The sequence below is a fragment of the Prionailurus bengalensis genome, chromosome D4, assembly GCF_016509475.1.
Source record: "Prionailurus bengalensis isolate Pbe53 chromosome D4, Fcat_Pben_1.1_paternal_pri, whole genome shotgun sequence".
NCBI lineage: Eukaryota > Metazoa > Chordata > Mammalia > Carnivora > Felidae > Prionailurus > Prionailurus bengalensis.
In genome coordinates this window covers 26,786,644-26,799,840 of record NC_057359.1, presented here as the reverse complement: position 1 = coordinate 26,799,840, position 13,197 = coordinate 26,786,644, and the positions used below count along the sequence as shown (strand labels likewise).

The 13,197-nt window shown below is 37.4% G+C and overlaps 1 protein-coding gene across 2 annotated transcripts in view; it reads right to left on the bottom strand.

Annotated features, from left to right (window-relative positions):
- NAA35 (N-alpha-acetyltransferase 35, NatC auxiliary subunit) overlaps positions 1 to 13,197 on the bottom strand; it is a 94,217-nt gene that overhangs the window by 23,451 nt on the left and 57,569 nt on the right. For both annotated transcript variants that reach the window (XM_043565830.1, XM_043565831.1), the window contains exons 12-13: positions 6,813 to 6,991; positions 2,624 to 2,683 (exon numbers count right to left, since the gene is read on the bottom strand). In XM_043565830.1, the coding sequence (XP_043421765.1) occupies positions 2,624 to 2,683; positions 6,813 to 6,991 (239 nt within the window). The remainder of the gene's footprint in view (positions 1 to 2,623; positions 2,684 to 6,812; positions 6,992 to 13,197) is intronic.

The window sequence follows — 13,197 nt, the reverse complement described above, 5'->3', positions numbered from 1 at the left end:
CACCATAGCTTATAGCCTAGACTACTCTGAATGTGCTCAGAACACTTACATTAGCCTATTGTGGGGCAAAATCATCTAACACAAAGCCTATTTGATAATAAAGTGTTGAATACCTCCAGTAATTTATTGACTGCGATACCGAAAGTGAAAAACAGAATGGTTAAACAGGCTGTTTACCCTTGTGATTGTGTAGCTGAGTGGGAGCTGCAACTTGCTGGTCAAGCCCAGGATCAGGAGAGAGTGTCATAATACACATTGCTGGCCCAGAAAAAGATCAAAATTCAAAATGCAAAGTATGGTTTCTACTGAATGGACATCACTTTCAGACTGTTACAAAGTCGATAAATCATAAATTGAACCATCTTAAGTCATGGGCCATCTGTAGTATGTTGAATAAGAGAGGAGTGAGAGAGCTGACATCCTCACTTTACTCCCAATCTTTGGAGGAAAGGATTTAATCTTTCATCACTAAGTATGACGTTAGCTGCAAGTTTTTTGTATATACTCTATATCAGGTTAAGGGAAGCTTTCTTCTATTCCTAGTTTTGACGAGAGTTTTTGTCATGAATGGATGCTGACTTTTGTCAAATGCTTTCCCTGAATGTACTGAGACTTTATTTTTTTTTTAATTTTTCTAATGTTTATTATTTTTAAGAGAGAGAGAGAGAGACAGAGACAGAGACAGAGACAAGGTGTAAGTGGGGGAGAGGCAGAGAGAGCTGGAGACAAGAATCTAAAGCAGGCTCCAGGCTCTGAGCTGTCAGTACAGAGCTGGACGCAGGGCTCTAACTCATGAACCGTGAGATCATGACGTGAGCCAAAGTTGGAGGCTTTGGCTGAGCCACCCAGGCGCCCCATGAGACTTTGATCGTATGGTGGATTACACTGGTTTTTTTTTTTTTTTAATGTTTATTTAAAAAACAAATTTAAAAAATAAATTTAAATTTAAAAATTTAAATAAAAAATGCTTATTGAAAGATAGAGTGAGCGCAAGCAGGGGAGGGGCAGAGACAGACTCCCAACCAGGCTCCATACTCCTTGCAGAGCCCAAAGTAGGGCTCAATCTCATGACCAGGAGATCAGGACTGGAGCCGAAAACAAGAGCCGGATGCTTAACTGACTGAGCCACCCAGGTGCCCCTACATGGACTGATTTTCAAAGGTTGAACCAGGCTTGCATTTTTGGGATAAAGCCCATTTGGTCATGATGTATTATTTTTTTTATATATTGCTGAATTTGATATCATAATACTTTAAGGTGGTTCTATCTATGCTCATAAGGGATACTGGCCTATAATTTTCCATGCTTTTAATGTCTTTGTTTGGTTTTGCTACTGAGATAATGCTGGCTTTATTATGTATATTGTTGCCTCTTCTATTTTTTGGAACAGACTGTACAGAATTGACCTGGAATTTTCTCTGTTGGAAGGTATTAAACTATGAATTCAATTTAACAGATGTAGGATCATTCAAGTTCTCTGTTTCTTCATGAGTTTTGATAGTGTCCTTCAAGAAATTCGTCCATTTCATCTATGATTTTGAATTTATGGACACAGAGTTGTTTATAATATTTCCCATATATCCTTTTACAGACCCTTTTGGAGTCTGCAGTGGTCCTTTCTTTTTTCATTTGTGATATTATTCATCTGTACTATACCTTCTTTTTTTTCTTGTTCTGCCTGGTTAGAGGTTCTTCAATTTTATTGATATGTTCAAAAGAATCAGGATTTTAGTTACATTAATTTTTTTTACTGTTTACCTGTTTCCTATTTTACTGATATCTCCTTTTATCTGTAGTATTTCTTTTCTTCTGCCTGCTTTGAGTTTCATTTGCTCTTTTTTTTTTTTAAAGCAGAAGCTTAAATTTTCAGAGCTTTCTTTTTAAAAAAACTTAATTGAAGTATAGTTGACATACAGTATTATATTAGTTTCAGATGTAGAACACAGTGATTCGACAATTCTATATACCAGGAAATGCTCACCATGGCAAGTGCAGTTACCATCTGTCACCAAAGTTATTACAATACTATTGACTATATTCCACATCCTGTACTTTTCACCCCTGTGACCTATTTATTTTATAACTGGAAATTTGTATCTCTTAATCCCCTTCACTTATTTCACTCATTCCCCTATCTCCAACCCCTCTGGCAACCATTTTCTTTTTTTCTCATATAAACATTTAATCCTCTAAATTTTCCTCTAAGCACTGCTTCAGTTATATCCATCCCACAGAATCTGTATGTTATATTTTCATTTTCATTCAGTTCAAAATATTTTCAAATTATCCTCAAGACTTCTTCTTTGGCTCAAGGGTTGTTTAGAAGTGTGTTAATTTCCAAATATTTGGAAAATATTTATGGATTACTAGTTTCATTGCAAAATAGTCAGAGAGCATACTTTGTATGATTTCAACTGATTTTAAATTATTAAGGTTTGTTTTATAGTCCAGCATATGGTCTTGGTGAATGTCTAATATTCCAATATTTCTATCACAAAAATATAACACTAACTGTTGAACATCCTTTAAAAGCATCTACTTTTGTTCCAGCATCAATAAAACAATGTCAACACACAAATAATTTGATGTTTAAAGAAGTATTTCAATACTATGTAGAACTTACTTGTAATAGAGATCTTGAAAGAACACAAGGAGATTGTTCACTAAATTCACAGAAAAAATCCTGATACACACAGAAAAAGTAATGTCATTAATAGATTAATAAAAGCCAGAAATGTTTTATTTAGCATGCCATTTTTATCAGACCTTCTGCAAATTAAATACTAGTAGAATTAAAATATGACAAAGAGCTAAGAATCATTTCTATAGGAATTGTCTAATTTTATCAATAGGACGATGGAGGATTTTGGAGCTTAATTTTTTTTTAACTGAACAATAGTCAATTGTGTATACAAATATTATGTATGCACACCATGAAAATAATAGTACCAATAATAATTTCCTAACTAATGGTAGAAGTTTACTTCCTACTTCACAGAAATAAATACCACGTAACCAGGCCAACTGGATTCATATAACTGTTCCTGAAAGATATGCTTAGAAAACTATTATATGGGTTTATACATAGATAAAAGAAAAAAGCTAAGAAAATACACTAAGATGTTAACTTCTGTAGATTATATAGGGTAGTAGTTACCTATCATTTTCATATTTTTCTGTATTTTCCAGACTCATGATCCTCAATTTAAAGGGGTACTCTGCCAAATCCTACCAAGTTTCTCTAGTCAATTCACTTTTTTAACAACTAACTTTTATACCTTGCTTACACTTTTCAAAGTGAATGTTCTCCACCACAGATGTCCTCCCATTTAACATTACAAAGAAAATTAAGTCATCTATCCAGCAGGCAATCCTCTGCTTCAGCCTCTGAATGTTATTACTGAACCCACATTTGTACCTAGATCCTACCTTGCCCACTTTAACAACGGAGGACCCCCAACTTGTACTACACACTGCATTCCTTTTGGTCTTATCAGAACATTACACATGGTCAATAATCCATCCTTGTTTTCCCCTGATATTTAAGTTCTCCCTTTCTGCCATATCCTCCCCATTTACATTTAAGTAAAATTTTCTCCCATCTTTAAAAAGAAAAATACTGTCACATGCTCCCACATTTCACTCTTAACCACTGCCTTCTCAGCCAAACTTTCTAAAGGAGTTGGCTGCATCATCTCTCCTTATTCAAAGGCCCCCTTCATCAACACACACTAGCCTGGCTCTTCACTCTAGTCACCACTGTTGTCTGACACCAAATCCAATCAACATCTGTTTTGGACTTATTCACCTCTTTCATCTGACCTCTCAGCAGTATGTGACAGGACTTCCTTTTTGAAAAACCTTTTAACTGACTTCCATGAGTTTCTTCCTCTGTGGTCACTTCTCAGTCTGCTCTGTAGGTTCAAAGTTTAGTTCCAGACTATTTTTCTTTTCTCAAGCTATATACTTTTTCCCTCACAATCGTCTCCGTATTCATGCTTCCTTTGATTACTACTTGTAATAGTTCCAAAACTATATATTGAACACAGACTTCTAAGTTCTATCCATATAATCAATACCTAATTCAATATCTCTACATAAATATTTCAAAGGTACCTCAAAATCGGGCTTACTAAGACCCTCAGTTGACTAAGGGTCTTTGAATTTCCCCATTTCGGTAAGCAGCACCAGTGTGTATCAAGATTTGCAAGTCAGAAACCCTGGGCCTTCCTGAAAGCTCTCTCATGTCCCATATTTTAATTCATCACCAATATGCTATCAATTTTATTTCATACATAGCTCTAACTCTGACAACCTCATGTCACCTCCCTGCCATCCTTCTATTCTCTCTCCCTTGAACTGCAGTAACGGTCTCTTAATTTATTATCCCCCTGTGTTTACTCTGTTCCTTTCCAATCTTTTCTCTATAGTCAACCGCATCTCCCAAACTGTTAATCCATTTATTTAACTGCCCCACCCATATTCACCCATGTGAAAATGCAGAAACATGCAGACCATAAACTACAGTCATAACTGACATCTTGATATTTGTTATTCCAGTATTTGAAAAACTGAACTTCGCTGTGTCTGACCATCACTTCTGTGTGACAATGTATAAAATGGGTAAAGTATTTTTGAAGCAGGACTTGACATTCACAAACATTTCCTTATGTCAATATTTTTCTATAACATGCTTTTTAACGGCACTGTGGCATATATTCTACACATACCCATAGGATGGATAGTGGTATCACCAGTGTTTCTAGTTTTTCAAGATTACAAATGATGACGCACCAAATACCTCTTTAGTTCGTCTTCGCAACATATCTTAGATGATTTTCTTATGCTAAATCTCTAGAATGGGAGTTGCTGGGTCAGGATATACACTATTTTTAAGAATTCTGAGAGAGACAGCCACAGGAGTATAGGAGAGCTACTATTTCCCTCCATCAACAGTAAATATTGCTATACTTTTCAATCTAGTTATTATAAACTGCATTTCTTCAATTACTAGTAAGGTTACACCTTTTTCACATTTACTTCCTTTTCAGTGTGTATGCTCATGTCCTTTCCCAATTTTCCACTGAGATGTACTCCTTATCTGAACAGTGACCGGTTTCTTAGGCAGAACTACCAGACTGTTTGGTTCCTTCTCCCTCTAACTTTAATCTTTTCCTCTATCCTTAGCCTCAACTACTCCCTACCTCCCCTCATCCCACAACACGTATTCCTGTCCCAAGTGCTCCAGGGAGCCAGATTCTTCTCCTTCTATGCCCTCTTCATGTCCAGTGCTGGAAGTGCAGGCCTGACTCCCCCAGCTATGCTGTGTCATTCAGCATTCAACTTTCTGACAAGGCAATCCATAACTTTCTGCCAGAATGTCAAATTCCAACTGTTGCATTATTCTTATTCCAACTCACATTGATCAATTTCTTTTCAAAAATCTTACAATTAATCTGAACACAAATATACATTTACATAATTAAGAATCAAAAAAGGAGATATAGCAGAAGAATAAGAAAGTCTTATTCTTTAATCTAAATCAGTCTAACTCCTGATATGCCACTAACCAATCATCTATTTTGGTTACAAGCCCTCTAAGCCTTAACTTTGTTTACCTATACGATGAACTATAAAATGAACTGGGTTATGTCTATGATCTTTTCAACCTTTAAGATTCCATGATTCTTATGACAGAATAAGGAAAAAACTACAAAAAAAAAAAAAAAAAAAAAAAAGCAAACAGAAATGGGGTAACAAAGACACAAACAGGGGAAGTTTCACTAAGCAATGAAGACTCATACTGGTGTTAATGACAAAGAATTAGAAGGGAAAACAAAGTTATTACAAGAAAAAGCATAAACAAAAGCACAAATCTTTGCTGACCATGAAAAAAAATATTCCAGAGGCTGCTGCTCAATTCCAGGAATGTAAATGAGATAATAATCATCTCCAGGAATACAGGAACAGAAGCAGCCTAGAACCAACAAGGAAGACCTCACAGGGAAAATGACATGGGCTAGGAATTACGTATCTCTATGCAGAGTTGTGCACAACAAATAAGTGTGCTTGTGTCTAAATAACAACAGTATTATTCTGCATATTTTCTACCTTCCTAACATTGCTTTTCTATATTTTAACCCATAAAGAAGATTAATCCAAAATATGTAAAAATGTATATACTCTTCAACCCAGCAGCTTCATGGTTTAGGATTATAACTTAAGGAAGAAGGAAGCAGATGATACAAAGGTCTACCTACAAAAATGTTCACATTAGTATCGTTTACAACATTAAAACGCTGAAAAGGGCCTCACTATAATATGAATGAACTGGAAAAAATTGTGATCTATATTTACAATGGAATACCATGTAGCCAACTGAATAATATAGAAATATGTTTATTTGTTGACATGAAAAGAAAGATGTTCATGATATAGAGATTAGTGATAAAAGAAAGCAGGTTAACAAGCACCACGATCTAATTTTTATATGAAAATATACATGTATACATGCATGTACATACGTATGTGTATACACACAAAAGTTTTGAAGACAGAATCCAGGGTTTAAATTCCCATTCTTCAAACTTCGGTGAATTATCTAAACTTTAGTCTTTTAATCTCTAAGATGGATAGTATATAATCCTTGTGAAGATTAAATAGAAAAATACAGACAATACACATACAACACTTAATCCTCCAGCTATCAAAGAAAGCAAACAATATTATTTATCCATCGGACAGTCTAAAAAGTGATAAACTATTCTGTTGTTCAATCAAAATCATAATCCAAAGCAGAGATTTGTACTTACCAGAATACAATGTAAATTTGTTAAATTGACCACCTCACAAACAGTTTTTATTCTATCTATTAATCTTGCAAAATAGTTGACCATTTCTTCCCTTTTAATTATTTTTGCATATCGAGGGAAGGTAGGTGGAAGTAGCCTCTGGTTAACAAGGGGTTCAAAACCCATCATAATTGGATGATCTAAAAAGAAAAAAAGTAAGATTTTTCAATGTTTTGCTGAACTTTAATCCTCAAATACTAGTAAATATGAAAAGAGGCAAATTTCAAAAGCATCTCCAAATTCTTGTGATAGTATTTTCTAAATGAATTTTATAATTTACACATATCTACGCATGTGCATTTTTAAAAATGAGATAAGAAGATTTAATAACCTGAAAATTGTACTTCCCATCTACAAGTAATCGGTAGTAGTGATGGAAAGGGGTTGCTACCTCAAAATTAACTACAAGCCATGAATAAGATAAAATAGGGTGAATATATGCCCTCAAAAAAAAAGGCAATGCTGTATTAACTATGAGATTGTGAAAAGGTAAAATGGGAACATAAATTTTGGCTGTCTTCCCTTCAATTACTGAACAGCAGAATCAACTCAAACTTAGCTACATAATAATAATGCAAACTTAGCTCCCACCCCAATGAATCTGGAATGCATTTGATACTGACATTAATTATGGAAATTCACAGTGCTTTAATGAAAATAACCCATTACAAAAGACCTAAGGGTGACTTCCTCTTTCCCATTTTCTGTCCACTGGTGACACCACTTTTCACACTAGTGCAAGGCTCCAAACTAAGTCTCTGTCAACTTGTAATCTAAAATGAGGAAGTATATAAAGTGAGAATTAAGAATTTGTGATTCAGGGGCGCCTGGGTGGCTCAGTCAGTTAAGCATCTGACTTCGGCTCAGGTCATGATCTCGCAGTCTGTGAGTTTGAGCCCCGCATCGGGCTCTTTGCTGACAGATCTGGAGACTGCTTCAGATTCTGTGTCTCCCTCTCTCTGCCCCTCTCCCACTCATGCTCTCTTTCTCTCAAAAATAAATAAACTTAAATTAAAAAAAAAAAAAAGAATTTGGGTTTCAAAGTTCTCTTGCTGTACCACAAATAGGCTATAAACTAAGAAAAAATAAAATAGCTTCAGATGTTAATGAAAGATAAAATTAAGCTAAGCAAGCATCATTATTAAAATTAAAAGCAAGACTGATACTTAACCAAATTATAATAACGCTCTGTGACATACATAATTATTCCTGAGTATCAAGCAAATAAAGATGTTCCCCAGGGTTTCTGGCCTTCTTCCTTTCCTCCATACTTAAGTCCTCCCTGGTTGAAGGTATTTATTGTTATATAAATTTCAGTTTAACTAACGTCTTCCAGGTTAAAATCGTTAGCCCACAATCTTTCTTCTGAGCTCCAAATCGGATTTCTAACTGTATAATGGACATTTCTACCTTGGTTCCCCACCTCATGTCAAAAGGCCCATGTCCAAAAACTGCCATGATCTTGCCCCAAACACTGCATCTCTTTATATTCCTTGTAGTCCCTTTCTCAGTAAAATGACCCACTGCCCTTACAATTGCTTAGGCCAGAAACCTCCTTGTCTGCTTTATTTAATCAGTGCTAAGTCTTAAAGTAGTCTACATCCTAACATCCACTGACCATCCCCCCTCTTCACTCTTTTTTTTTAAGTTTACTTAATTATTTTGAGAGAGACAAAGACAGTGTGAGTGGGGGAGGGGCAGAGAGAGACAGAATCCCAAGCAGGCTCCACGCTGTCAGTGTGTGAGAAGTGAGGGAGATGATTCATTTTCAGAAATACCAAATAAAAGCTGTGCTGTCTAGTTAACGGTAGGTTTACAGACTATTGGAAATATGTATGAACCCCCCTCCCCCAGCCCCCACCCCAACAGTAGAGTCCCAAACCCTTAGACATTTCACTTCTGGTTCTTCCCTTCTCCATTTTGTGGGCTTATTTTTGCTCATGAGCATGAGCCATAGAACAAAGGGAGGGGGGACTGAAAGTCTCTGCATCACCTCAGGGAATAAATTTGTTCTAATCAGACTACTTTTTGCCTTACATGGGCAAAGGCCATCTCTGGGTAAGTCTGTAGCCTCTGTAGTGCTCAGCCAATGAGGAACCAAGGGAGGGACTTACATGCTAGGAGATAAAATGTCTGCTGTGACTGCCCCGAGTGTGCCTGTCCATCAGACACCAGTTCTTGCAGGAACCTTGATTAAAGCCTCACTTCACTGTGCTCCCAGTCTCTGCATCCCTCCTTTATTGGATCAGTGGGCTTATTTCTCACAAGTGTGGAGCCTGACACGGGATTTGAACTCAGGAAACCATGAGATCATAACCTAAGCTGAAGCCAAGAGTCACCAAGACACTTGACTGAGCCAACCAGACGCCCCTCCCCACTCTTCACTTTTACTACCACTATAAAAGCCTAACTCATTCCCCTACACTGAATGTTCCCTCATTAATTAATCCTATATGCTGCCACGTCAATTGTTTTATCTAAAATTACAACCTGATTTCATTCTCCTAATCCAAAAATTCTGTTGACTCCCTGTTATATACAGTACAAAGTGTCTCACAGGGCACTGGAAGGTACTTTACAATTTCCTGTCACTCCTGTAGGGAAAAAAAAAATCTGTATTCCAATGGAAAACTATGCATTGTCAGATTAATTCAAGGCAGCTATTTTACAAATCTACAAATGGTAGGTAACTGACAGAAGACATGCAAAGACTCACCTGACTTCCTCCCAACTCTACAGAAGAGTTCTGCCTCCAATTATAATTTATTTCAACATTCTGATGCTTCATATAAATTTGAAAGTTTTAAAACTTTTCTATCTAGTTATTTCACTGAATGAGTTTAATAAAATCCTAAACACACGTTCACTGTTGTATCTGTCGGACACTCACAGTTCTTTTTACTTTTTTCTGAAAATCATCTTTTACCACACTCTATTCCCTAAGCACCATAAACTATAATGAAGCACAATGACTTGGAAGTATCATGCTCTTTATGCCTCTTTACTTAGACAGTAACTATTCTTTCTGCCTATAAAGTCTACCCCTTATTCTTAGCCTGAGAGATCTGCGATAGCTTCAGTTCCCTCTCTTGCTTAGTCCTCCCCCAAGTATTGTGTACATAGGCTGCTAAGTGTAATCCATGTGGGATTACGTCATTTCTCCCTGGTTCTTTTGAAAGCAATAACTGGCTTGTGTCCCAAACACCGAAATACCTGGCTCATTATAGGCAATGGATACATGCTTTCTGAATGACAAGATTTGCACACTCAAAATAAAATGAAAGACTGTTACCACTATAAAGAACAGTTGGAATTTCTCATTTACAACATTTCATTTAAAACCAAGGTAAATGTAGTAATGAGGATGCTGCAAGAAGCTTTGTTACCATACCAATACATTTTGGGATTTAATAATAAATGCACAGAATCTAAATACCTAATAAATAGTACATTAAATAGTACATTATCCTTATTATCCTTATTTTCCCTGAAAGCATGCTAATTTTCATCTGAAATTATTACCCAGAAATATTCTTTTTAAGGTTTATTTACTTTCATTACTACTTCTTTAAGTTTACTTATTTATTTTGAGACACAGAGAACACATGTGAGTGCAAAGAGGGGAGGGGCAGAGACAGAATCTCAAGCAGGATCCACACTATCAGCCAAGAGCCTGACGTGGGGCTTGAACTCACAAACACTGAGATCATAACATGAGCCGAAATCAAGATGCTTAACTGACTGAGCCACCCAGGTGCCCCTATTTATTTACTTCTGAGAGAGAAAGAGCATGCATGCAAGTGTGCGAGCAGGGGAGGGGGACGGACACACACACACACACACACAGGGAGGGCAGGAGAGAATCCCAAGCAGGCTCTGTGCTCAGCGTGGAGCCCCATGCACGGCTTGAGCCCACGACCATGAGATGGCGATGTGAGCCCAAATCAAGAGTCAGACACTTAACCGACTGAGCCACCCAGGTGCCCCAATATTTTTATTCTTAATACACATATTTTAAGGTTTTAAACCACACTTAGAAGATATAGCCACTCATGGGGCACCTGGGTGGCGCAGTCAGTTGGGCGTCCGACTTCAGCCAGGTCACGATCTCACGGTCCATGAGTTCGAGCCCCGCATCGGGCTCTGGGCTGATGGCTCGGAGCCTGGAGCCTGTTTCCGATTCTGTGTCTCCCTCTCTCTCTGCCCCTCCCCCGTTCATGCTCTGTCTCTCTCTGTCCCAAAAATAAATAAACGTTGAAAAAAAAAAAAGAAGATATAGCCACTCATGAAAATCTACACTACCATGAAAAGAAGGAAATATTAATGGGAAATGGATACCACATACAGTATATTTTTCATTACATTTTTATACAAATTTAAAAATGCAACATACAGCATCCCTGACCTCTACCCACTAGATGCTAGTAGAATCCCCACAATCGGGAAGACCAAAAATGGGTCCGGACATTGCCAAATGTCCCAGGAAGCCCCAGTTGAGAAACACGGGTCTAGACAAATACAATAAGCAAATTTAATTCAGTGTGGATAAGCTCAGGATGTAACAAGAGCATCTAATCCATGGTAAAATTAGACGAAAGACTGACAAGAGTAAAATCTAAGGAAAGACTCAAATGATATTAGTAAAATATTAGTCAGAAAAAAGTATTCCAAGCATATCAAAAGCCTAGAGGACAGAGAATATAGCTCCTGTTCTTTTTTCCATAAGGCACTGTAACTTTCCAAGTTGTAATTTCTCCAATCTCAGGGAGTAAAAATATATGCATCTGAACAGAAAGGGGGCAAAGTCCCTATGCATAAAGCTAGAAGTTACCTGTATGCTTCTCTCCATTTTCCACACATATTTAAACTCTTCTCCCCACCCCCCCATTTCTCTGGACCTAGTCCTCGTTAATGGTTAAAATGATTCCTAGTAACTATTTTTATGTCTCAGCTGTTGCCGAATCTCATGCATAAGAACTCTGTGACTGTCCTATAGACATGGTAACCCATCTGAACAGAGAAGAACAGAAGTGCTGAGTGCTTTCCTTCCCTTATGTTCATCTGTTTTGTATCTTAAAGTCCACATGAGTGAAGTCATATGATATTTGTCTTTCTCTAATTTCACTTAGCATAATACCCTCTAGTTCCATCCATGCAGTTGCAAATGGCAAGATTTAATTGTTTTGATTGCCGAGTAATACTCCACTGTGTGTGTGTGTGTGTGTGTGTATGTGTGTGTATACACACACACACACACACACACACACACACACACACACACACACACTGATGGGACATTTGGGCTCTTTCCATACTTTGGCTATTGTTGATAGTGCTGCTATAAACATCGGGGTGCAGTACCCCTTTGAACAGCATACCTGTTTTTGGTGTCTTCCTCAATTTCTTTCATAAGCTTTCTATAGTTTTCAGTGTATAGATTTTTCAACTCTTTGGTTAGATTTATTCTTAGGTATTTATTGCTTTTGGTGCAATTGTAAATGGGATCGATTCCTTGATTTCTCTTTCCGTTGCTTCATTGTTGTGGTATAGAAATGCAACGGATTTCTGTGCACTGATTTTATATCCTGCCACTTTGCTGAATTCATGGATCAGCTGTAGCAGTTTTTTGGTGGAATCTTTTGGGTTTTCCATATAGAGTATCACGTCATCTGTGAAGAGTGAAAGTCTGACCTCCTCCTGGCCAATTTGGATGCCTTTTATTTCTTTGTGTTGTCTGATTGCTGAGGCTAAGGTTAAGACTTCCAATTCTACATTAAGTAACAGTGGTGAGAGTGGACATCCCTGTCTTCTTCCTGACCTTAGGGAGAAAGCTCTCAGATCTTCCTCATTGAGGATGATATTAACGTTGGGTCTTTCATACATGGGTTGTTTTTTTTTTAATTTTTTTTTTCAACGTTTATTTATTTTTGGGACAGAGAGAGACAGAGCATGAACGGGGGAGGGGCAGAGAGAGAGGGAGACACAGAATCGGAAACAGGCTCCAGGCTCTGAGCCATCAGCCCAGAGCCTGACGCGGGGCTTGAACTCATGGACCGTGAGATCGTGACCTGGCTGAAGTCGGACGCTTAACCGACTGCGCCACCCAGGCGCCCCTTATGATCTTGACGTATGATCCTTCTATCCCTACTTTCTAAAGGGTTTTTATCAAGAAAAGATGCTGTATTTTGTTGAATGCTTTCTCTGCATCTATTGAGAGGATCATGTGGTTCTTGTCCTTTCTTTTATTGATGTGATAAATCACACTGTTTTGCAGATATTAAACCAGCCCTGCATCCCAGGTATAAATCCCACTTGGTCATGGTGAATAATTTTTTTAATGTATTGC